The following is a 22,238-nucleotide window of genomic DNA, read 5'->3' on the forward strand; positions in this document are numbered from 1 at the left end:
TTGCAGTTTCAGAATGGTTAGTGCAATCAGAGGTGTGCCCCAGTGAATGGAAGAGCATTCTGAACAACACTGCACATGGATGGTCACTTGGTGCAAAACTAGGGAGAATTTTTGTGAAGATGGGGGGTGCAGAAAGGTTGATCTCTGGTGTTCCCCAGTGGTGGGAGAGATCTTTTTACAACTAGGGAATTGTGGAACCCATTTATGAGGGTTGAGATGCCTGGGGTGCTCCATGTCCCTATATGGCTATGAGTAGAATCTTTAGGGAGCCTATATTCTTTAGGCTTATGCAAAGTTGAGAAGAGTTTATGCCTCCTTGTTTGTTGTAGAACATTGATCCTTGGTTGTCCATCTGAGTGGTAAAAGACCTTGCGAGCATTGTAGCCCATTCTGTTCCAAGTAGTTGATATACAGCTGTTGCTGCTTTGAGTCCTAAGTACTTTACATTTAGAGAGAAAGCGGGTGTGCTCTCAGGCTCAGGTTGGAGATTACAATCTAACTGTAGGTAGGGTGTTGTAAGAATCTGATTGGAATGGTTCAACCACCATTGTAGAGCCCAGCAAAGTGTGGAATTGGTTGTAATCTGTGGCAAAAGTTTGAGGCTTCCTACAAAGTCCTGGCATGTAGTCGGAAATAACCCACTGGTCCCGGAATAAAGTGTGGGTTTACAAAAAAGAAGATTAGCAAAGATAAGAACCTAATCTTTCGTTGTCCTTGCTTTGGCTCAGTTGTTGATATTTCTGTGTCAGGGTCACTACCGCTTCTGTGATGCTCTCTTCCTGATGGGCGAGTGTGAGCGAGCACTAGAGGCCAATGAGAGAGCTCAAGACCTGTGCAGGCACGGCCCTGAGGGGGTGAAAGATCTCTTGCAACAGAATGTGAAGTTCAGAAAGCTGATGGAAGAAATGAGAGGTAACTATTGGGCAATTCCTTTCCACTCCCTTCCCGCACTTTACCCCAGCAGTGCCTTGTCTGGTATTCTGAGTTTATGAAAGTATTTGGCAGCTTACTTCTGTTCTTGGCATCCTTTTATTTTATTTTTAACTAACTTTTAGACATAGTAATATTTACATACACTTCTGAGACAAAGCACATCACAAAACCAAACATTAGATGCAGCTGAAGATTTGAGTGCAGTGACAGGTTTCAAGTTTGTTTAAAATTTCTTATACCGCCTAATCAAACCTAGGCGGTGTCCAAAAATGTTAAAACCATCTATTAACTAAAATACAGTTTAAAAACATACAACAGCACTAGGGAAAATACTAACTTTAAAAGATTAAAAAAAAATAAATTTACAAACAGAGACAAAAGGGAAAGAAGGGCTGGAACTACAATATGTAAAGAAAAAGTAAACATGTACGGGGAAAAAACCAATAGGGAGGGGAGCAGGTAGTAAAAATCCTTTTAGGTACTAGGTCATCCTTAAAAGGACAGTTAAGTCATTAAGAACTGTGGATTGTGGGAAAATGCATCAAGAGTGATTAAGCAATAAAAATATTTCAAACAAACAAAAAAAGAGTGATTAAGCATAAACTTGGTCTCTTTTGGTCCTAATAGGGTTCATTGTAGGAACATCAATTCTAATGCAGTGTCTAGTGGTCCTGAACCATAGGGTTTTGTATCTGAACCAGCAAATTGCTTGCAGAAAACTTGTCAATCATGTTTTCATCTCTACCTCCACCTGCTCTCTCAGTTTGTTTTCTGCAAGCAAGTTGCTCAGAAGTGTTTCTGGTCTGCTTTGTGATTTTATTTTATTTTTTTTATTTTTGGATATTTTTTTCTCAGTTTTTGCATGGGAGGCTCTATGCTCAGAGGTTTCCACTAGTTGGTACCTCTGCCTGGGAGAAGATGCAGACTCATGCCGCGGAAGTCTGCTGCTAACAGATCAGTCCCTCAGGGACACCTAGCTAGCCAGCCTGCTCGTATTTTTTATCGCTCAAGAGCTGTCCCCTGTGTAGCTGCTTCTATCCCTGATTTAAGTTAGGAGATTGAGCACAGGCTGTTTTGGCTCCATTCATGTTAACAGTGTAAGAACGGAAACGTAAGAATTCCGAGAACCAGTCTAGACTGTGGAGTTAATGCCTATCTCGGAGAGTTGGAAAACTAGAATATCATGATTGACAATGTCAAAAGCTGCAGAAAGGTCAAATTGTAAAAGAACAGCGAACGTATTACAAGAATGAAGTTGTTGAACCTTTGAGATTAATGAGGCCAATAGGGTTTCGGTGCTGAAGCTGGGTCTAAAGCCATATTGGTAAGGTAGGAGAATAGAGAATCTCTTTAACTAGGATGAGAGTTGGGTAGATATGAGAGACTCTAGCATCTTGGTTAGGAGAGAGATATTTGCTATTGGGCGATAGCTGGATGGTGTGAAAGGGTCTAGGTCAGCTTTTTTCATTAGTAGGGTCAAGGCAATATGTCTCATTTCTGGAGAAAATAGGCCCGATAGTAGGGCAGAGTTTATAAGTTTGGTAAGAGATGAGATGGCCTGTGCGGGAATTTTCTTGTATAGGTAGGAGGGAAATGGGTCCAAGGTACAGTTGCAGGATTTCAGCTTGAGGCAGAATTTAAAGACCAGGGATTCGGATACGTGCCCAAAGGCAGTCCAGGATTTGTCGACTGGGATAAGGTTGGAGACCGTTAGGGTAGGGTTGGAGTCGGTGGGCACCAGAGAGTTGTAGGAGACTGCAGGTGGTAAGGAGCATCTTCAGAAAGTGATCTTTTCGTTGAAGAATTTTGCTAGAACATCGGCTGAAGGAGAGGAGGGGAGCATGGTGGAGTCATTTTTGGAAGTTAAGGAGCGCCAGATGTTGAACAACGTACTATTCTGGTTGTTGGATCTGGAGATTTTATCACCATAGAAGTTCTTCCTTGCTTTTTTTAGTACTGTATTGTAGAACTTAATATTGACCCTCCAGGACTGTCTATCTGTAAGGGATTTAGCCTCTCAAAAATCACAATGATGCCAGAACAGGAGCCAAACTCCCCCAGATAGGGGACAGACTGTTGGCTTTCTGGTCGGTCTGGGCTTAGATTAGTGCAGCCATTGGATCTTGGAAGTTGTTGAGGGCAGTTGCAAAATTGAGTTCAGTGCCCCCTTCCAGATTACTTTAAAGATTCTCTGGCCATCCTACCGGAGAGAGCCCTCAGAGTCAGGGCAATGAATCGGGCTCAGGCAGATACTCCATGTACTTCATCATGCCAAAGAAAAGCTCAGAAGACTGGCGACCAATTCTAGACCTCAAAACTGTCGATGCAGTACTGAAGGTGTCACACTTCTGCATGGAGACTGTTTGGTCAGTCATAGCAGCAGTGGCACCGGGAGAATTTCTCTCTTCCCTTGACTTCTCCTATCTTCACATTCACATTTTCCTAGTCCACAGGAGGTGTTTGCTATTCCATGTAAGAACCAGAATTTCCAGTTCTTGGCACTCCACGTCGGTCTAGCAATGGTACCTCGCACCTTTACCAAGGCGAAGGTGGTGGTGGCAGCACACCTCCGTCAGGCTGGGATCCAAGTGTATCTATATTTGGATGATTGGCTTATCAGAGCTTCATCCAAGGAGGAAGACAAACAAGCAATTTCAAGAGTGGTACAACGCTTCCAAGACATGGGTTAGATTGTCAACTTGAAGAAGAGCCAGCTGGAGCTGACTCAGCATTTGGAGTACCTGGGAGTTCTCATTGACATGGCTTTGAGCCACGTCTTTCTTCCAGAATCACGCAGGCTAAAGCTGCAGAAGCAGATTTCAGATCTGCTCCAGAGGTTGTCTCCCAAGACGTGGCACTACCTGCAAGTCTTGGGGTCAAAGGCAGTAGCCATAGATGGTGCTCTCTTGGGTGAGAGCACGCCATGAGACCTCTCCAAGACTCTCCTCTTGTGCTGGTCCCCACAGATAGACTCGCTTCAGCAACCACTTTCATGGTTGTCTGTAGCGAAGAGCAGTATGTGGTGGTGGCTGCAGATGGCTACCCTTTCTAAGAACATGCCTCTTCGCATTTCTTCCTGGCAGACATTAATAACTGATGCCATCCTTTATGGCTGGGGATGTTATTGCGACAATCACCCAGTACAGGATCATTGGATGCTGCCGCTTTTTGAGTCCTCCATCCTGAAGACAGGATCTTTGGGCCCGCCTTAGATTCTGGGGACTGCTTTGGTATGTCCCTGTGGTTCAGGACCACTAGACACATTGCAGTAGAAATAATGATTAGGTTCTTACCTTGATCTTCTTTCTTGTAGATGTGTCTAGTGATACTGAAGACCCTCCCTCTATATGGGCTTCGCCTGCCTTCTGCCTTGGAATCTACGGTGCTGGAGAAATCTCTGCCTTTTTCAGGAGAGCTTAAAATAAAAAGACTGCTCCAGACAGTCTGCTTCAAGTTCACTAGATAGCAGGACATACAAGTAGCTATGAGCTCTATAGTTTAGTGCTGGTTTGCACACATTTCTGTATCTATTGCTATAACAGCTGTTCGTATGTTAAAATATTTATTGGTAATGTTCAGAGTAGAACAGAATTGTTCTGTAGGGGATTTCTCCCTGTTTCTCTCTTTCCAGTTATGTCTTTTATTACAGTGTTGCTTGATTGCTTTTGTACAAACTGAGGGGGCAATTGCAGCTCCCTGGGAAGGTGGTGGAGTTGAAAACATGATTGATAGTTTTCTGAAAGCAACTTGCTAGTTTAAATACAAGACCCTACGGTTCAGAACCACTAGATACATCTTTAAGAAAGTAATAATAATAATAATAATAATAACTTTATTCTTATATACCGCCAACAATCTTGCGACTTCTAGGCGGTTTACAATAAAGAGAAACTGTACAGACAGCTACTTACAGAGTATGGCAGTGTTCATCTGATAAGTAAAGGTTATCGAGGCAAGAACTTAATCTTTCAGAGCCATGTTCTGCTTGAAGTCGTGGGAATGGTGGCTATTTTATCTTCACATTATCCTTCATCTTTAGCTGGGCCTTAAGTGTTTGGTGAGGTGTAACAGGATATGGAGTTAGGGACTCTCAAGGGACCTTCAGCTCGGCTAGATTTCCAAATTTCCCTTGGAGTGGAAAATTGTTCCCCCCCCCCCACGAGTTTATTTATTTAGCCTTCCGTGGAAGTTAGTTCAGCTAAGAGACCTAGTTTAGAGCCTCTAGGATTGAGTTGAGTGTGGTGTCCCCGATATATTTGTAAAGCAGCATCTTAATCCTCACTTCATATGTTTGCACAGCATTACAGATTGGACATTGCTGCATGGACAGCAAGCGTGTTTAGGGCAAGGGTTCATAAACCCTACTCATTGTGAGTACTGCTTTTGCTACATCCTACAGATTCTGGACTAGCCTTGCGAGTGCAATAATAGGAAATTAGATATTACCTGCTAATTTTCTATCTTTGAATCCCACCAGATCAATCCAACTTCCCTCCCTCTTTGCCATTTTTTTTTTTGCATATTGACATTGTCTTGATACTTCTATTTTTTAAAAATGACTTTACTCAAATCAGCATCAACATAGAAATTATCAAAGAGTTGGTAAAAGAGGGGGAAGCAGTTACCATTGCTTTGTTATCAAAATTCTGGGGATGTAGAATGCTCTTAATAGGACAAGGATCACAGTGATTTGTTCTCTGTTTAAGAACATAAGAATAGCCTTACTGGGTCAGACCAGTGGTCCATCGAGCCCAGTAGCCCATTCTCATGGTGGCCAATCCAAGTCACTATACCTGACCAAAACCCAAAGAGTACCAACACTCCATACTACTGATCCAGGGCAAGCAGAGGCTTCCACCATGTCTTAATAACAGACTATGGACTTTTCCTCCAGGAATTTGTTCAAACCTTTCTTAAAACCAGCTATGCTATCCACTTTTACCTCAACCTGTGGCAACGCGTTCCAGAGGTTAACTATTTTCTGAGTGAAAAAATATTTCCTCCTATTGGTTTTAAAGTATTTCCTTGCAGTTTCATCGAATGACCCCTAGTCTTTGTAATTTTTGACAGAGTGAAAAATCCATCCATCAGTGGACATAACTCACAGGTTCTGGACTGATCTGATGCTACTTGAAAGAAAATTAGCAAGTATGATGTAATTTCCCCATTGGGAATTTTCTTTCCCAATGTTTAGTGGCAATGATACCACTATAAATTATTAAATGCAAAAAACCTTTTTAAACTGGCCTTTTACAGTAAGGCAGCTTTCCATATTAGCAGAATATGTAGCTGTTTGTTATGGAATATGTAGCTGTGTGATGTGGAATTGGGATATGTGCAGATAAGAAGGGATGGATTACAAAACACAATCTTACTAGGCTGCTGGATCCTCTCTCCTTTCAGCCCCCCCCCCCCCCCCAATATCAGTTTGTCCTCTTCCACTTCCCAATCCCATTACAAGGAGCTCATTAATATTAAAATGGGCACTCCTTGTAGTGCATAGCAGGGAACAGCTAGCTCTTGCTCTGCAAAATTTTCTGTCAGGACAGGTCTGGAGCTGCCGGTAGCTGTTTGTGTATGTGTGTATGTCCCATGCCTATATCAGAACGCAGCGGTTAGGAGCAGGGCACATACTTATACAAAACACACACAACAGCTGCGTCCATATCGTATGTGAAACAAACAAAAAACAAAACTTGCTTGAGAGCTCCAGCAATCAGGAACTGTACTGGGCCTGTGTACAAGAGTTGTACCTGCCGCTCAGCTCTTGTGTACAGGCACCAGGTACAGTTCCTTCCCCTTTCACTGTGATATCAGCGCAAATAGCGTGCATATGATTTACAGATTTACATGCTGTTTGTGCTGAGCATAGCCAGGCAAATCAGAATCTCTTACCAGATTGCTGGAGCCTGTGTTTCCTCTTTTTCCTCCTGATCTACGTAGCTGTAGTGCACAATGATGATATGGCTCCCTTTTTCCTTTAGCCTTTTATACGTTCAGAGACTTAGGTGGTCAGCAGTGATGGCTGCTTGCGTGTTTGATGTTTACATTTGTAGAACCTGTTGGCATCGTGTGTGGGTGAAAGACTCTTGTTTTTATTGCTTTTAGATTCTTTTTTTCTTACTGACTTTGGCGCATGAGTTTTGTGCTAATTTTTTGTTCACTGGTTGATGTAATATTTACTCTCTTTGCAGGTGTTAAACATAATCAAAATAAATATAAGAAAAATCTGTGTGAGAAAAAGTAAGTTTAATTACTTCCTAAAATATATTTTATTCAGACTTCCTAATATTCAGTAAGGTTGCATTTAAGCAAATCCCTAGATTTAAATAAATGTAACTATTAAATAGGCTACAGACTGGTGTCTTTAATGTACTGTACCTTGTATTTTTAAAATACATTTATTTTATTGTGAAATCAGGATTTAAATGTAGATAACATGCAGTTTGCTTCACAGTTGAGTATTTGTTTTTCCTGTACAGGAAAAAATAATACAATATATATATTAAAGAAGTATGCTGGACCAGACTTGGCCTACTCTGGTCACTTAGTAATAGTGCTTTGTTGCTATGCAGGAAACTTGGGCTTAATTCCAGAATTTAGTTTCCGCTCTCTGGACTAGCTGGTGGAGGCAGTGTTCACAGCTCCTGTTGAGTTGGGTGAAGGTGACCTGACTATTGTAGATCAGCAGCACCTAGTGGACTGACCTAAGGTGCAAGAGTCTTTGGTTCTAGAGAGGGCTTTAGTCTGTGGCCCCCCAGACATATATAGTACCCGCAGCAACTGGGCAAGTTGGGGGATTATAATAAAGGGAGGAAAAGCCTAAGTATTCATTGATAAAGGCTTATGGTTTTGTATCCCAACAGGAACCAAATCTGATTTAAGTTGGAAGACCAAAATTATCCTCTTTCCTCCCCTAAAAAACAAAATTATATATATTTATGGGACAGAAATAAAATCTGTCCTTGCTGGAATCATATCTATCCCCACCTGTCCCCATAAACTTAAAGGCTCTGGTAGAGACCAATATACAGATTAGCAAACACACTTTCTTAATTTGGAAATATTAATTTGGAAGGATGCATACTTAGTAAAATGGGTCTCTGCCAGAGGCTCTAATATATAAATATAAAATGAATGAGACGGGGGCGGGTACCTGTGTGACTGGGACAGATCCCATGGGGCCGGGGACAAACTTTATCCCCATGTCATTCTCTAAAATCTTGAGACTAGTATCAATATGTAAAAACTTAACATCTTAGACAGTTGGCAACTGAATTCAGTGATTTAAAAAAACTGCAGAAATTGCTTTTGGATTTCCATGAACTACTGTTAAATGACATCATTTGTATCTTGTCTGCCGTCTGCAACATCCTTCCATCATGTGCCCAGCTGCTCAGGCATCTTACTGTTGCAACCACAGATTTCATCCATCGTTGCTGGCATCAAGTAACATTTCTAACATTTAATAAACACTTATCTTCCTGTTCATCCACTACACGGTTTAGGCTCTTTTCTACCCCCATGTCTGAAAGACAATCCAATTACTTTCCCAGTTGACGTAAAAATATAGGCAACTGAATCTTTGGGAAGCCTGTACCAAAACCAGATAGAAATGGAAGACTCTATTTGTGATTTATATAAACAGTTGTATAGATAGAATATTGTCTCTTTTTATACTTCAATAAAAAGATTTAAATATACAGTGGAACCTTGGTTTACGAGCATAATTCGTTCCAGAAGCATGCTCGTAAACAAAAATACTCGTATATCAAAATGAGTTTCCCCATAGGAAATAATGGAAACTCGCTTTGATACGTTTCTCTCCCCCCCCCCCCCCCGCCCGCACTGGCACCCCCTTCCTGAACAACTTGAACTTACCCCCTCTCGGTCTGGCACCGGCACGCAGCCCACAGGACGTGCCGGTGCCGCTAGAAGATCTTCCTGCCTCTGCCGGGCCTTGAGCATGCATCTATGCATGCTCAAGGCCTTCTAATTCTCCCTCTCGCCGAGACCCCCCCCTCTTCCCCCCCCCCCCCCGTGAGCTCTGACATTGGGCCTCCTAAAGCAGGAGCAGCAGCGGCAGTGGATGGCCAGCAAGAGGCAGCGCTTAGGACAGGCTTTTCGCTGCTGTTTTAGGAGGCCCGAAGGTATGTGGGGGGGAGGGTTGGTCAGTGAATCGAAAAGCCCCATTTTTAAAGAAAACGTATCGATTTGAATTGCCGAATCGGGCAGTACTACAGCACATTAAGAATACAGTTTAAGTGTTAAAGGATGAATTGTTTACTCGGTAAAAGTGCAATGGTTACTGCTTGTACTTGTATTTCTTACTGTAGAGAGCGTGTGCATTTATTCACAGCCTGTGTTTATTTGTAGTCTCCAGTGATGTGATAGTATTGTGAATTGCAGTGCTTTTGCTTTCGATTTCACTTGCTGCATATGCTTAAGTGTTGACTTCCTCTTTGAGCTGTGTTATAAGCCCATCGCATTTGCTGAATGATCAGGAGATGCTTTTCTGTGACTCTCTCCTGGTAGATTAGTTGCAGGCCTCCACCGTTGTGCTTCATTAGACTCCAAAGGAAGTGACAAAAGAGGGAAAAGCAAAAAAGAGCTGGAACCCAAGGATCAAAAGTGTTCTCAGAAGCCAGAAAACAAGGCAAGTCCCTTTTACTTTTTTTTTTTTTTTCTTCCTTCATGGGGTGGGCAGTGTGGATAATTTAAAGTGATTAGTACATGATAGGTGCGTGACCCAGGATGTCACTGTCCCACACATGGGATCAAATTAAAGGGTCTTTGGCAGTGAGTTGGAGGAGGGAGGCATTTTCAAATGTGTTTCCCTGGCCTATACAAGGCTTTGTTTGGGGTGGTTTTTGGTTTTTTTTGGAGGGGGGGTGAGGAGTGTTTTGTTTTTTGGTTTTTTTTTTTAACATTAAAAGGAAAAAAGTACCTGGGAAAAATGTGTTTGGAGTAGCGTTCCTCATAGCCAGCTACTCTTGTCCTTTGTGGTTTACCTTCTTCTGTTCAACTAATACATTTTATTTGGTGCTGTCTGTAATTGATGTTCATGCATTCCAACAGGTCACTGTGCCTTTAAATAGTATCTGGAGGCCGTAACATAGGCAGCAGAAATAGGGTGGACCCACGAGTCGTGGCCTGGCTAATGTTTTGTTCAATGTAGCATCAGCAACTAGAGAGCTTGGAGGAGGGACCAGAGATTAGAGTTTTTTGGCTCCTTTGACTGCTCTGCTGCATTTCGATTTAATTTTAAAGTGCTTTAGGAATGTAAGTGTTGTGATGGGGAAGGGGGGTGGGGGAGAGTAGGAATAGGTAAAGCCTAGCAAGCGGTGTACTTAGAAAAAAACAAGTGTCCAGACACGGTGGCATCTGTTAAAAGTAGCTGTTGTTCAGAGACTGACATTATAATGCGTATGAGCTGTTTTAAGTTCTTCCTTCCTTCCTTCCTTCCTTCCTTCCCTCCCCTCCCCACTCTCCTAGCTGCCTTGCAAAGCACATAGGCCTAGATTCACTAACCTGTGTAATTCACTTTGCTCCGTGTCCGATCTGACGCAGGCTGACTAATTCACAACGGGCCTGTATTCAAATGGGGGTGGTCGGAGGAACGCCTCCCACTGACTACATAGATCGCTCTCAAGCGATCCAGATGCATGTGCAGACCATCTACTTTGCCTGTAGATGGTCTGCGCATATGTTTGATGTTTGTGTTGTTTTTTTACTTTTTACTCGTGAGCCTGTGTTTTTAACCCGTGTGTTTAAAGCGGGTTAAAACATGGTCTTGAGCTGCAGTGAAGGGTAGAAAATCTGGGCAGAGAGCAGGGCTGGAAGATCGGGGCAGGAGAGTCGGGGCAGAGAGCAGGGCTGGAAGTTGGCAGGGATTTCAGAGCAGCAATGGAGCAGGAGAGTCGGCAGGGACATGTGCGACTGGTCCTCAGCAGTCACTTGTTTTGGGATCGGCCAGCCCATAAGAACATAAGAATTGCCACTGCTGGGTCAGACCAGTGGTCCATCGTGCCCAGCAGTCTGCTCCCGTGGCGTCCCTTAGGTCAAAGATTAGCACCCTAACTGAGACTAGCCTTACCTGCGTATGTTCTAGTTCAGCAGGAACTTGTCTAACTTTGTCTTGAATCCCTGGAGGGTGTTTTCCCTATAACAGCCTCCAGAAGAGCGTTCCAGTTTTCCACCACTCTCGGGTGAAGAAGAACTTCCTTATGTTTGTACGGAATCTATCCCCTTTTAACTTTAGAGAGTTCCCTCTCGTTCTCCCTACCTTGGAGAGGGTGAACAACCTGTCTTTATCTACTAAGTCTATTCCCTTCATTATCTTGAATATTTCTATCATGTCCCCTCTGTCTCCTTTTTTCAAGGGAGAAGAGGCCCAGTTTCTCTAATCTCTCACCGTGAATCTCTCACTGTGAATCGCTGCATGCCTATATTTGCATACCATTCCCCCTCATTTGCATGCGCGGATCGGGAGGCAGGTTAGTGAATCGGGTCTGGGTCGTAAAAGGGTCGCTAAGTGGTCGGGACTTGATCGGTGGGCTTAGTGAATCTAGCTCGTAGTGTTGTTGCCAAATTAGTGTTTTGCCTTGGTATACTGAATCGTTCTTGTGATCAACTTTTTAGCCTGTGTTTAGGCCTCTGATACAGAGCCTGAGGGATGTGACTCAAAATCTGTCCAGCTGTTTCGGTTAACCCAATTACAGAATTGCTTAATGCGAGATCTATTTCTGATATTCGTTCATTTTTAGAAAAACCTTCTGTGGTGACTCTCGAGAGTATATGGGAGGCTCTTGAGAGACTGAACTCAACAGTTGCTAGATCTTCCCAGGAGCTGGTTAATCTTGTGAGTACCGTTGACGGTTTGGGGAAATCTTTGACTAATACTAAGGAAGAGTTCACTTCAGAAATTAAGAAAGTCAATGACAAAGTGGATAAGAACATAAGAATTGCTGCTGCTGGGTCAGACCAGTGGTCCATCGTGCCCGGCAGTCCACTCACACGGCGGCCCTCTGGTCAAAGACCAGTGCCCTAACTGAGACTAGCCCTACCAACGCACGTTCTTGTTCAGCAGGAACTTGTCTAACTTTGTCTTGAATTCCTGGAGGATGTTTTCCCCTATGACAGACTCCAGAAGAGCGTTCCAGTTTTCCACCACTCTCTGGGTGAAGAAGAACTTCCTTACGTTCGTATGGAATCTATCCCCTTTCAATTTTAGAGAGTGCCCTCTCGTTCTCCCTACCTTGGAGAGGGTGAACAACCTGTTCTTATCCTTGGATAAGTACATCTCAGGCAATGTACTAAAATGGTTCCATGGCTTCTTGACCAAACGATCATACCGAGTCTATAGCGACAATATCCAATCCTCCAGCTGGGTAAACCCATGTGGAGTACCACAGGGTTCCCCCCTATCCCCCACTCTGTTCAACATTTATCTAGCCCCATTGGCAAATCTACTGGAAAAATGAAAAATCAAATTTTACATCTACGCCGATGACATCATCATAGTCCTGCCCCTAACAAGCCTGACTCCTGAGACGAAGAATCATCTAGCACTAATTCTAAAACAAATCAAAACATGGATGACAGAGTTCAAACTGAAACTCAACCCTGAAAAAAACAAATTCTTCCTGGCAAGCCCAAATGACAAAATCAAAGATACTATAATAACCTTGAACGGTCAGAACTTCCCCATTGTCGATACCATAAAAATCCTGGGAGTGACACTGGACCGCTACCTCACTCTAAATATGCACTCGGAGCTACTGATCCAAAAAGGCTTCTCGACACTTTGGAAACTAAGAACCATTAGAAAGTACTTTGACACAACATCATTCCGCTTACTGGTGCAATCCTCCATTTTAAACCTACTCGACTATTGCAATATCATTTACCTGGGGTCTCTCAAGAAAACCATTCAAAGACTCCGAATCATACAAAACTCAGCTGTGCGACTGATTTTCGGCATAAAGAAATGGGATCACATAACCCCCTACTACCAAAAACTCCACTGGCTGCTCCTGGAGGCAAGAGTATTGTTCAAATTCGCCTGCCTCTGTTTCAAATCCATTCTCGGTTTGGCCCCTCTATACCTGGTCTCCCACTTTAAACTAGACTGCTCCACCAGGCCTACACACAGAATACGTATGTTTAGCCACCCTACATTAAAAACCTGCCGATACAAAAGATACCTTGACAGAACGGTTGCCTTCCAAGCAAGTCTGAAGAACGACTGGCTAAGCAGCATCATCAAGCACTCCTCATCCTACCTCAACTTCAGAAAACTAGTTAAAACCAACCTGTTCAACCGATTTGTGACCAAGAATTCCTAAAGTCTTTACTGCTTACCCCACGCTGTATGACCAGCCCTTCTTACTGTAAACCGCCTCGACCCACTTCTTATTGTAAACCTGCCCCTACAATGTAACCTTACTCTGTACAAATATTCATGTACTCAAAGACTTCATTGTTTTTTTTTCGCTGAATGTCCAGCTCTTCTTTACTATAAACCACCTCGAACTACTTTGGCTTTGGCAGTATATAAATAATAAATTATTACTATTACTAAGCCCTTCAGTACCTTGAATGTTTTGATCATGTCCCCTTTCAATCTCCACTGTTTGAGGGAGAAGAGGCCCAGTTTCTCTAATCTTTCGCTGTACAGCGAACTGATGGGATGTTGAAAGAAAAAATGCTTCTATATAGAAAGGTTGAACAATTAGAAAATTATAATAAGTGATTAAATTTACGCTTATTGAATTTTGTAAAATCTCTTGCAGTGACACCTTTTAGAAATGTTTAAAAAATATTTGGTTGAAATATTGAAATTTTCCTCTGAGCTTATGCCACCTATAAATCGTATACAATTTGCCTACTAAGAAACAGTCAGGTGCCTCTCCAGAAGAGGAAGGTTTAAATATAGTGGAACCCCTAAATGTTACTGAGTTACTGGAATCCACATTGTCTTCAGATATAGAGAGCTACTTTATTGGTTTCTTTTGTTTTTGAACAAGATGCTAATGCCATTGTAAGACTATACTTTCGTAACTCTCAAACATTATTTCATGGGGAAAAAAGTGTGGATTTACTATGATGTCACAAGGATCACAAAAGAGCGGAGAATTCCTATGAGCATCGGAACAGTTACCGCCGGTGCTAAAACCTTAGTAAAGGAGGGGAATAATTAGCAAAACTATTATTTAAATTGTGACAAATGTACAGAATTTTGCAGAATTTGCTAATTTTGTGCACAAAATTTTGAAATTAAAAAAAAAAAAATTTTTGTGCAGAATTCCACCAGGAATAATATATTTCTCATAATCATATATCAAAATCAATAAGTTGTATAATAAAATAAAAAAAATCTCACTCAAGGGCTCCTTTTACAAAGGTGCACCAGCAATTTTGGCGCACACTAGCTGCTACCACCTCCTTTTAAGCAGTCAGCAGTTTTTCGGCTAGCACGTGCTATAGCGCGCTAATCTAGTGCGTGCGCTAAAAACGCTAGCACACCTTCGTAAAAGGAGTCCTCAGTTCGATGATTAAAGTCAGTTTCTAATTAAACAGCTGCATTAATATCAGCTGAATCCAGATTTTGACAGAGGGGGACTAGTTTCCAGTGCATATTAGCCATATGTAGTTGAGATGTTCTAATTTTTCCACTACACTTCCCCCTCCCCATTCGCGGTTTCGGCAACCGCGATTTCACATATTCGTGATTTTGGGGGGAGGGGGAAAAAAAGGGGAAAAACCCCCCATAGTTTAGCCTTCCCCCTGGCGTCCCGGCTTTACCTGGTAGTCTAGCGGGCTTTCGGGACAGGAGCGATCTTGCTACGCTCCTGCCCCATGTAGATCGCCAATAGGAAATGGCTGTGGGGAGTTCCCGTCGTAGTCTCGAGAGACTACGGGAACTCACGGCAGCCATTTCCTATTGGCGATCTGCACGGGGCAGGAGCGTAGGAAGATCGTTTCTGCCCTGAAAGCCCGCTAGACCACCAGGTAAGGCCGGGATGCCGGTGGGGGGGGTGAAGGCAGGAGGAAGGCGGGGTTGGGTCAGAGCCGGACCAGAAGATATTCGCGGTATTTCACCATTCGTGGTCCGGCTCAGCCCCTATCCCCCGCGAATCCGGAGGGAGAAATGTACTACCATGGTTAACACCTTGCATCATCATGTGATTTCATAAAATTTCCTACCTATAGATGTGTTGCATCCCATCCCAGGCCTAGATATGGATAAGTTTCTCAACCTTTTCATGCCCAAGACACGCAGACGTAAAGTGTTGTGTGGCACACCAGCTTCTATGGAGCAGGTAGTGTAGACATGGAGAGGGAACATGTGACCAGAAAGAGACTTAGAGAAGCACTGGAAGGCATACAGCTCTTAAAGTTAAAAAAAAAAAAAAAAGGAAGGAAGGATTGGGTAGGAACTCTCACAATGGAGCAATTTTCAGAAACTTCTGAAATTAAATGATGTACTAATCTTGTGCGTGCGCTAAAAACGCTAGCGCACCTTAGTAAAAGGAGCCCTTAGTCTCTCTTGCTTTGATTACTGGTGGAATTTCGCATTCGTTATAAGAAATTTGTATTTAAGGCTATTTTTGGTAAGATGTCTCCCAAACTACCGTCTTTCCCTGGAAATATTAATTTGGGGCCCAAAAAAGGCACTAGGTCTTATTTTCGGGTAGGTCTTACTTATTTATTTTTTTTCATGTACAATGATCATCTCTCCCTTCCTCTCCCCCACATGTGCAGCATCTTTCTTCCCCTCTCACCCATCCCCTGTGCAGTATCTTTCTATCCCTTCCTCTCATCCCTTGTGCAGCAGAACCCTTGAAGCTTCTGTTCCCCCCCTTCGCTTACCCTTTGATCTCCCTTCCATCTGAACCTCGACCGTGAGACCGAAATACCTGGTAACAAACAGCAGCGTCGGTAGCACAGGCTGCATCGCGCCTTCTCACGGCCAGGCGTTCCTCTGCCGCATCACTGATGATGTCATCAGCAACGCGGCAGAGGAACGCCCAGGCGTGAGAAGGCCGCGATGCAGCCTGTGCTACCAACGCTGCTGTTTTTTACCAGGTATTTTGATCTCACGGTCAGGGTTCGGATGGAAGGGTGGGCGGGGAGTTAGGGTGCGTTGTGGGGGAAGTGCTGCCGCTGGCAACTATGGCTTATTTTTGGGGGTATGGCAGGAGGCTCTGGCTGATCTCCCACACACCAGATTGGGTTACACATACATACGCGTGCACATACTGTACACCTATTTACAAAGGATCATTACTAGTTTAACATTAAAAACATTCCCGGAATTTCCCATAGTCCCTCTTATTCCCTTCCCCCCTCCTCTGATGCACGTTTTTCATATTAAAATGACAATACACCTTTACAGTTATCTTTAAAGTTTTCCTTTGGTATTGACACAGGAGGATAACTTCTAGTTTAAATTTGTAGATTATCTATACCTGTGGCTTATTTATAAGTAATATTTTCTTTAGCTTTTGCTAGAATTTGGCCATGTGCATGGAGGAGTCTCACCTGGAGGTCTCTTCTGCTCTTCTTTTTGCTCTTTGCTTCATTCCAGCCAGTTGCCTTGATGTGGTCTGTGTGGTGTGGGCAGCTAACTCAGTCACCTTAATTACCTCCTGTGGCTGTCGAGAGCTCTTTCGCTGCTACTGCTGTCTGCACTCAGTGAGTTGTCTCTGGTATTTGGTGCATGCTCTGTCTAATTCTGCTTTGGGTCCAAGACAGGCTGGAAAGACTTGAAGGAGGGGGCTCATGGAAGGAGAGAGGAGGTGATGCTATATAGGTTTGTGCGCTGTGCAAAGCTTTACCTGGCTATTCAAGTTTTGCATGCTGCTCCTTAATGATCACACTCCAGGTGCATGTGAATACTGTGTTTCCCCGAAAATAAGACACTGTCTTATATTAATTTTGGGCCCAATAAACCCACTAGGTCTTATTTTCGGGGAAACAATGCCCAATCACAAACCCACAGTATCTTTCTATCTCCCCCCCCCCCCCACCCGCTGCATAGCTGAACCCCTGCCGAGCCTTCCAGTTCTCCCTCCCCTTCCATCTCTCTCTCCCCACGCTGACCGCGAGACCGACATATCATTACCTTCTTCCAAACGGCAGCGTCGCGGCAACAATCTAAACGGGCTGCTTCGGGCCTTCTATCGTCAGGGCGTTGCTGATGATATTATCAGTGATGCGACACAGAAATGCCCCGGCGGGAGGAAGCACGAAGCAACGCGTTTAGATGCTGCTGCTGCGATGCTACCGTTTGGAAGAAGGTAATGGTATGTCGGTCTCGCTGTCGGCAAGGGGAGGGAGAGATGGAAGGGGCGGCGGGTGGAGGGGGGAGCGGGGGTAAATGCTGCTGCCTGCAAATCCAGCGCTTCAACTAGGGCTTATATTAAGACCTACCCTGAAAATCAAACTAGGGTGTATTTTCGGGTTAGGTCTTATTTTCAGGGAAACACAGTAGCTAGGAAGGAGAGGCATGCATGGCCACAAGTTTAAGTCACATATGGTGTCTCTTTGTTATAAAGTGCTATTCTGGCACTGAATAACAGATTTGAAAATAACAAAAAAATCACTCTTCTATGCAATATTCAAACTTCTTAGAATGTAAGATATATCTTCATATTTAGTTACAAAATATGCTCAGAGACATGAAGGCTAAAACAAGGGGCGAACCCCAAGAAAAAAGCCTCACTACCCAATCATTGCACATAGTTGGACTCACTTAGAAAAATATATACTTTCTTCGCTGCATAAGCAGTCTAAATGATTAATGGCTGAAAAATGATAGAAAAAAAACCTTATCTTTACTGAAGGTTCCGACGTGGCCCATTTTTCATTCCTGCTTCGGGGAATCGATATGCAAGACTCAAAAGAATTTAAACAGCTTCTTCAGAAATGCAGGCTGCTTTCACTGCACTCCAAAGCAAAGAAAGTATATATTTTTCTTTTTTTTGTATATTCTTTATTCATTTTTTAATCTTACAAGTGTACAAATAATAAAACATTTAAAATTAAATACATCACTTGAATTTCTTTCTAGTATAACATCAAATAAATAAATTTATTCCCTTCCCACCCACCCTTTCCTTACGCATTTAATCAAAAATATATAAATATAAATATTCTTTTCTATTGATTAAACCTTCAGTAAACTTTAATTCACCCTCCTCCTCCCATTTGCAAATATACTTTCAATAGAAAATGGTATATACTTATTACAGTAAGTTGTCAATGGCCCCCAGATCTTTTTAAATTTATTATAATACCCTTTTTGAATAGCAATTATGCTTTCCATTTTATAAATGTGAAATAACGAATTCCACCAGAAGGTATAATTTAATCTACTGCAGTTTTTCCAATTACTTGTGATATTTTGAATGGCGACCCCTGTCATAATCAATAAAAGTTTATTGTTGTTTGATGAAATCTGACTCCTTGTTCTCATTGATGTACCAAATAGAATCGTATCATATGCTACATGATTCTCTAATAAACAATTAATTTGGGACCAAATTGATTTCCAAAAGGCCATGATAAAGGGACAATAGAATAATAAATGATCTAGAGTCCCTACTTCAAGTTTACAATGCCAGCATCTATTAGACTTAGAGCTGTCTAACTTTTGTAATCGAACTGGGGTCCAAAATGCTCTATGCAACAAAAAAAACCAAGTTTGTCTCATAGATGCAGACACTACACCTCATCCTCCAAGACCAAATTGGTGGCCATTGAGATGCAGAAATTTGATGCTTAATCTCAATGCTCCAAATGTCTCTAAGGCCAGTCTTTGGTTTTTTATTTATAAATCCTGTTATCAATTTATACCACTGTGCGGCTTGGTGTCCCAAGAAGTCCACCTGAAAGCATAAGAATTCCAGGCTATATTGATTATTAAGATTCTTCTATTCAGGGAACCCCTCCTGAATAGCCTGCTTCAGTTGCAACCACTTAAAACTTTGTGTTTTATTAAGACCATATTTTTGCTGCAACTGTGAAAACTCAAGCAGTTTACCATTTAAAATAACATCGTCTAAAACCCGTATACCTCCAATAATCCAATGCTTCCAGACGGCTTTAAATCCGCCAATTTGAATCTTGGAGTTAAGCCATATAGATTGATTTGTTGATTTTTGTATTGGGTTAGGTGTTAAATTACTGACATAACGCAATATTTTCCATGTATCAATTAATATCCTAGTTTTCCTACAAGGGAGGGAAAGGAGAGTTTCAGTTTTTGGGTGGATCTGGTGGAATTGGGGTTAGAGGAATTCCAAAAAAGAGGAATAAAGGGGGGGAGGATGCCGTGTAGGATCTTGAAAGTAAGGCAGGCACATTTGAAGTGGACTCTGGAGATTATCGGAAGCCAGTGGAGCTTGGACAAAAGCGGTGAGACTTGGTCGAATTTGCTTTTTGTGAAGATAAGCCTAGCAGCGGCATTCTGAATCCGCTGGAGTCTTTGAAGGTTTTTCTTTGTTAGGATTAGGTAGATAGAGTTGCAATAGTCCAGTCTGGAAAGGATGGTGGATTGGACAAGGAAAGCGCCAGAGAGAGCAACAAAGTGAAACTAATGGGCAAAACAAAAGCCGGACAGTGGTTCAGCTTGCGCAAAAAGATGCTAGAAGTTCTTATTATTTCAAAACAGCAGCGTTTCCCCAACTACGTAGTATGCTGTCAGATCAGAACAGATGTGCCACAGAAGAGTCACTGTTATTCAGTCAAAACAATACTGGGGAAACCAAAGATTCTTGGTCAGAACTCACTGGGAGTGATTAAAGAAAGGTATTTGAAAATGACAAAAAAAAAAAATCACTCCCCTATGCAATATTCAAATTTCTTAGAATGTAACATATATCTTCATATTTAGTCACAAAATATGCTAAGAGACATGAAAAACAAGGGGCGAACCCCATATAGTGCATATAGTTGAACTCACTTAGAAAAATAAAACCTTTACATTTATGTCATGTTCTCAGTAAATAGAAAATATAAAAATAGATTCCTCCCTCCCTTTTAGAATCACTGAGCTCTGGAACAACCTTACCTCCCCTCTTAGGAATCTGAGCTTCCTCCAACTCTTCCGTAAACATCTGAAAACCTGGTTATTCTCAAAAATGTAACTCTTCCTCCCTCTCTGATTATTCTAGTCCTCTAAATTTCCTCTTCAACCTTCCCTCCTCTGGAGTTCCTTTCTACCCTAACTCCTGTTAACCGTCTCGAGCTTTGCGAATGTAGAGATGATGCGGTATACAAACCTAAAGTTTAGTTTAGCTTTCCAGCATCCGTCTCTCTTGAAGAGACCGTGGCAGATCCGCCTAGTCTTATTGCTTGCTTTTATGGAAGCTAAAGCACTGTAGAACTGGTTGAGCTGCATTCTGGAGCTGATGCAATCAGTAAGTGATGTCTGAGCAGTCGGTATTGCAGGCTGCTATTGTACCTTATGACTTGCAACTGAAAAAATCACAACAGAGCAAACATATTTTTCAGCTAAAATTGTACTCAGTTTTCACAAGCTGTTTAGTTAGGATTAGAAAACATTGTGGTGGTTACCCTATGAATCATGTTAAATGTGCATATTTAGGGATTTTGCTGCAGGTTAAAAATAGCAAATAAGAGGAAGAGCATTTATAATGTCTGAAGTCAGTGGTAGAGTCCCTTTTTGCTTGTAACGTAATTGACTAGTTGACGTTAGAATATATTGTCCACCATAATTGCTGTCTTTATGCTCATTGGTTATGGCTTCTTACCGCAGTGTGTACCAAAAGCAGTGTGGCTCAAGTCCCATGGCATTTATAAAGCTGACTTAGCCACCAGACTTCATTACTGACCAAAGAGCATTTTAGCAGAATTTGTCTGTTTAATTGCATGATTGTTCCAGGGTTCATTGGAACCACTGAGGCAATATTTAAGTAAAATAAGAATGAGAATAATTTTATGAAAACTTTTTTGGTACAGTTTGTATTTTATGCTTTTCTGCATTTTTTTTTTTTTTTTTTTAAAGATTCATAGCAATTGGAGAAATACAAGTGACCATAACCGAACAAATTCAGTTTTGATTGATGTAATTTGCTATTAATTTGAATTTCAAAGAAATATCTGAAACCTTTACAAACTGCTCAAGATGTTACTGTTAGAGTAATAAGTGGTACATCTAAATATGAACACATTACACCTGCTTTAGGGCTCCTTTTACAAAGGCGCACTAATCTTCTGCATGCGCTAAAAACGCTAGCGCACTTTAGTAAAAGGAGCCCTTTGTCTCTCTTGCTTTGGTTACTGATGGAATTTCGCATTCGTTATAAGATACTGGTATTTAAGGCTATTTTTGGAAAGATGTCTCCCAAACTACCGTCTTTCCCTGAAAATATTAATTTTGGGCCCAAAAAAGGCACTAGGTCTTATTTTCGGGTAGGTCTTATTTTTTTTTCATGTACAATGATCATCTCTCCCTTCCTCTCCTCCACCCCAATTCTTCCTATTTCCTTTCTCTCCCCCACATGTGCAGCATCTTTCCTCCCCTCTCACCCATCCCCTTGTGCAGCATCTTTTCTCCCCTCTCACCCATCCCCTTGTGCAGTATCTTTCTATCCTTCCCATCCCTTGTGCAGCAGAACCCTTAAAGCTTCTATCCCTCCCTTCCTCCCATCCCCCCGTGTAGCATCTTTCTATCCCTCCCATCCCCCACCACCCCCCTCCCCCCCTTTACTTACCCTTCCATCCGAACCCTGACCGTGAGACTGAAATACCTGGTAACAAACAGTAGCGTCGGTAGCACAGGCTGCATCGCGGCCTTCTCATGCCCGGGCGTTCCTCTGCCGCATCACTGATGATGTCATCAGCAACGCGGCAGAGGAACGCCCGGGCATGAGGAGGCTGCGATGCAGCCTGTGCTGCTGATGCTGCCGTTTGTTATCAGGTATATTGGTCTAGTGGTCGCGGTTCAGATGGAAGGGTGGGCGGAGAGGGGGGGTGCGTTGTGGGGGGAAGTGCTGCTGCTGGCGACTATGGCTTATTTCGGGGGGTATTGCTTATATTAAGACCTACCACAAAAATCATGCTAGGGCTTATTTTTGGGGAAACACGGTGGCAGCAGCATTGTATTTGCATCAACCTGTAAGGACATTGTGATCATCTAGTTCTAACATTTTGGATGTTCCTTCTTTCCATTTGGAAGAATTCAAGAATTCTGTTTTCTGTGTGAGAGGACCTCAATTATGGAGTCTACTTCCTGAACAGATCAGGATTACACAAGATAGCAAAAATTTTTTATT

General features: G+C 42.5%; 1 protein-coding gene across 3 annotated transcripts in view; it reads left to right on the forward strand.

Annotated features, from left to right (window-relative positions):
* The window catches only part of TTC3 (tetratricopeptide repeat domain 3), a 280,528-nt gene that overhangs the window by 60,148 nt on the left and 198,142 nt on the right, over positions 1-22,238 (forward strand). For all 3 annotated transcript variants that reach the window (XM_033948613.1, XM_033948616.1, XM_033948614.1), the window contains exons 13-15: positions 750-912; positions 7,128-7,176; positions 9,469-9,589. In XM_033948613.1, coding sequence (XP_033804504.1) covers positions 750-912; positions 7,128-7,176; positions 9,469-9,589 — 333 coding nt within the window. The remainder of the gene's footprint in view (positions 1-749; positions 913-7,127; positions 7,177-9,468; positions 9,590-22,238) is intronic.

Source organism: Geotrypetes seraphini, chromosome 6 (genome assembly GCF_902459505.1).
Source record: "Geotrypetes seraphini chromosome 6, aGeoSer1.1, whole genome shotgun sequence".
Lineage (NCBI taxonomy): Eukaryota > Metazoa > Chordata > Amphibia > Gymnophiona > Dermophiidae > Geotrypetes > Geotrypetes seraphini.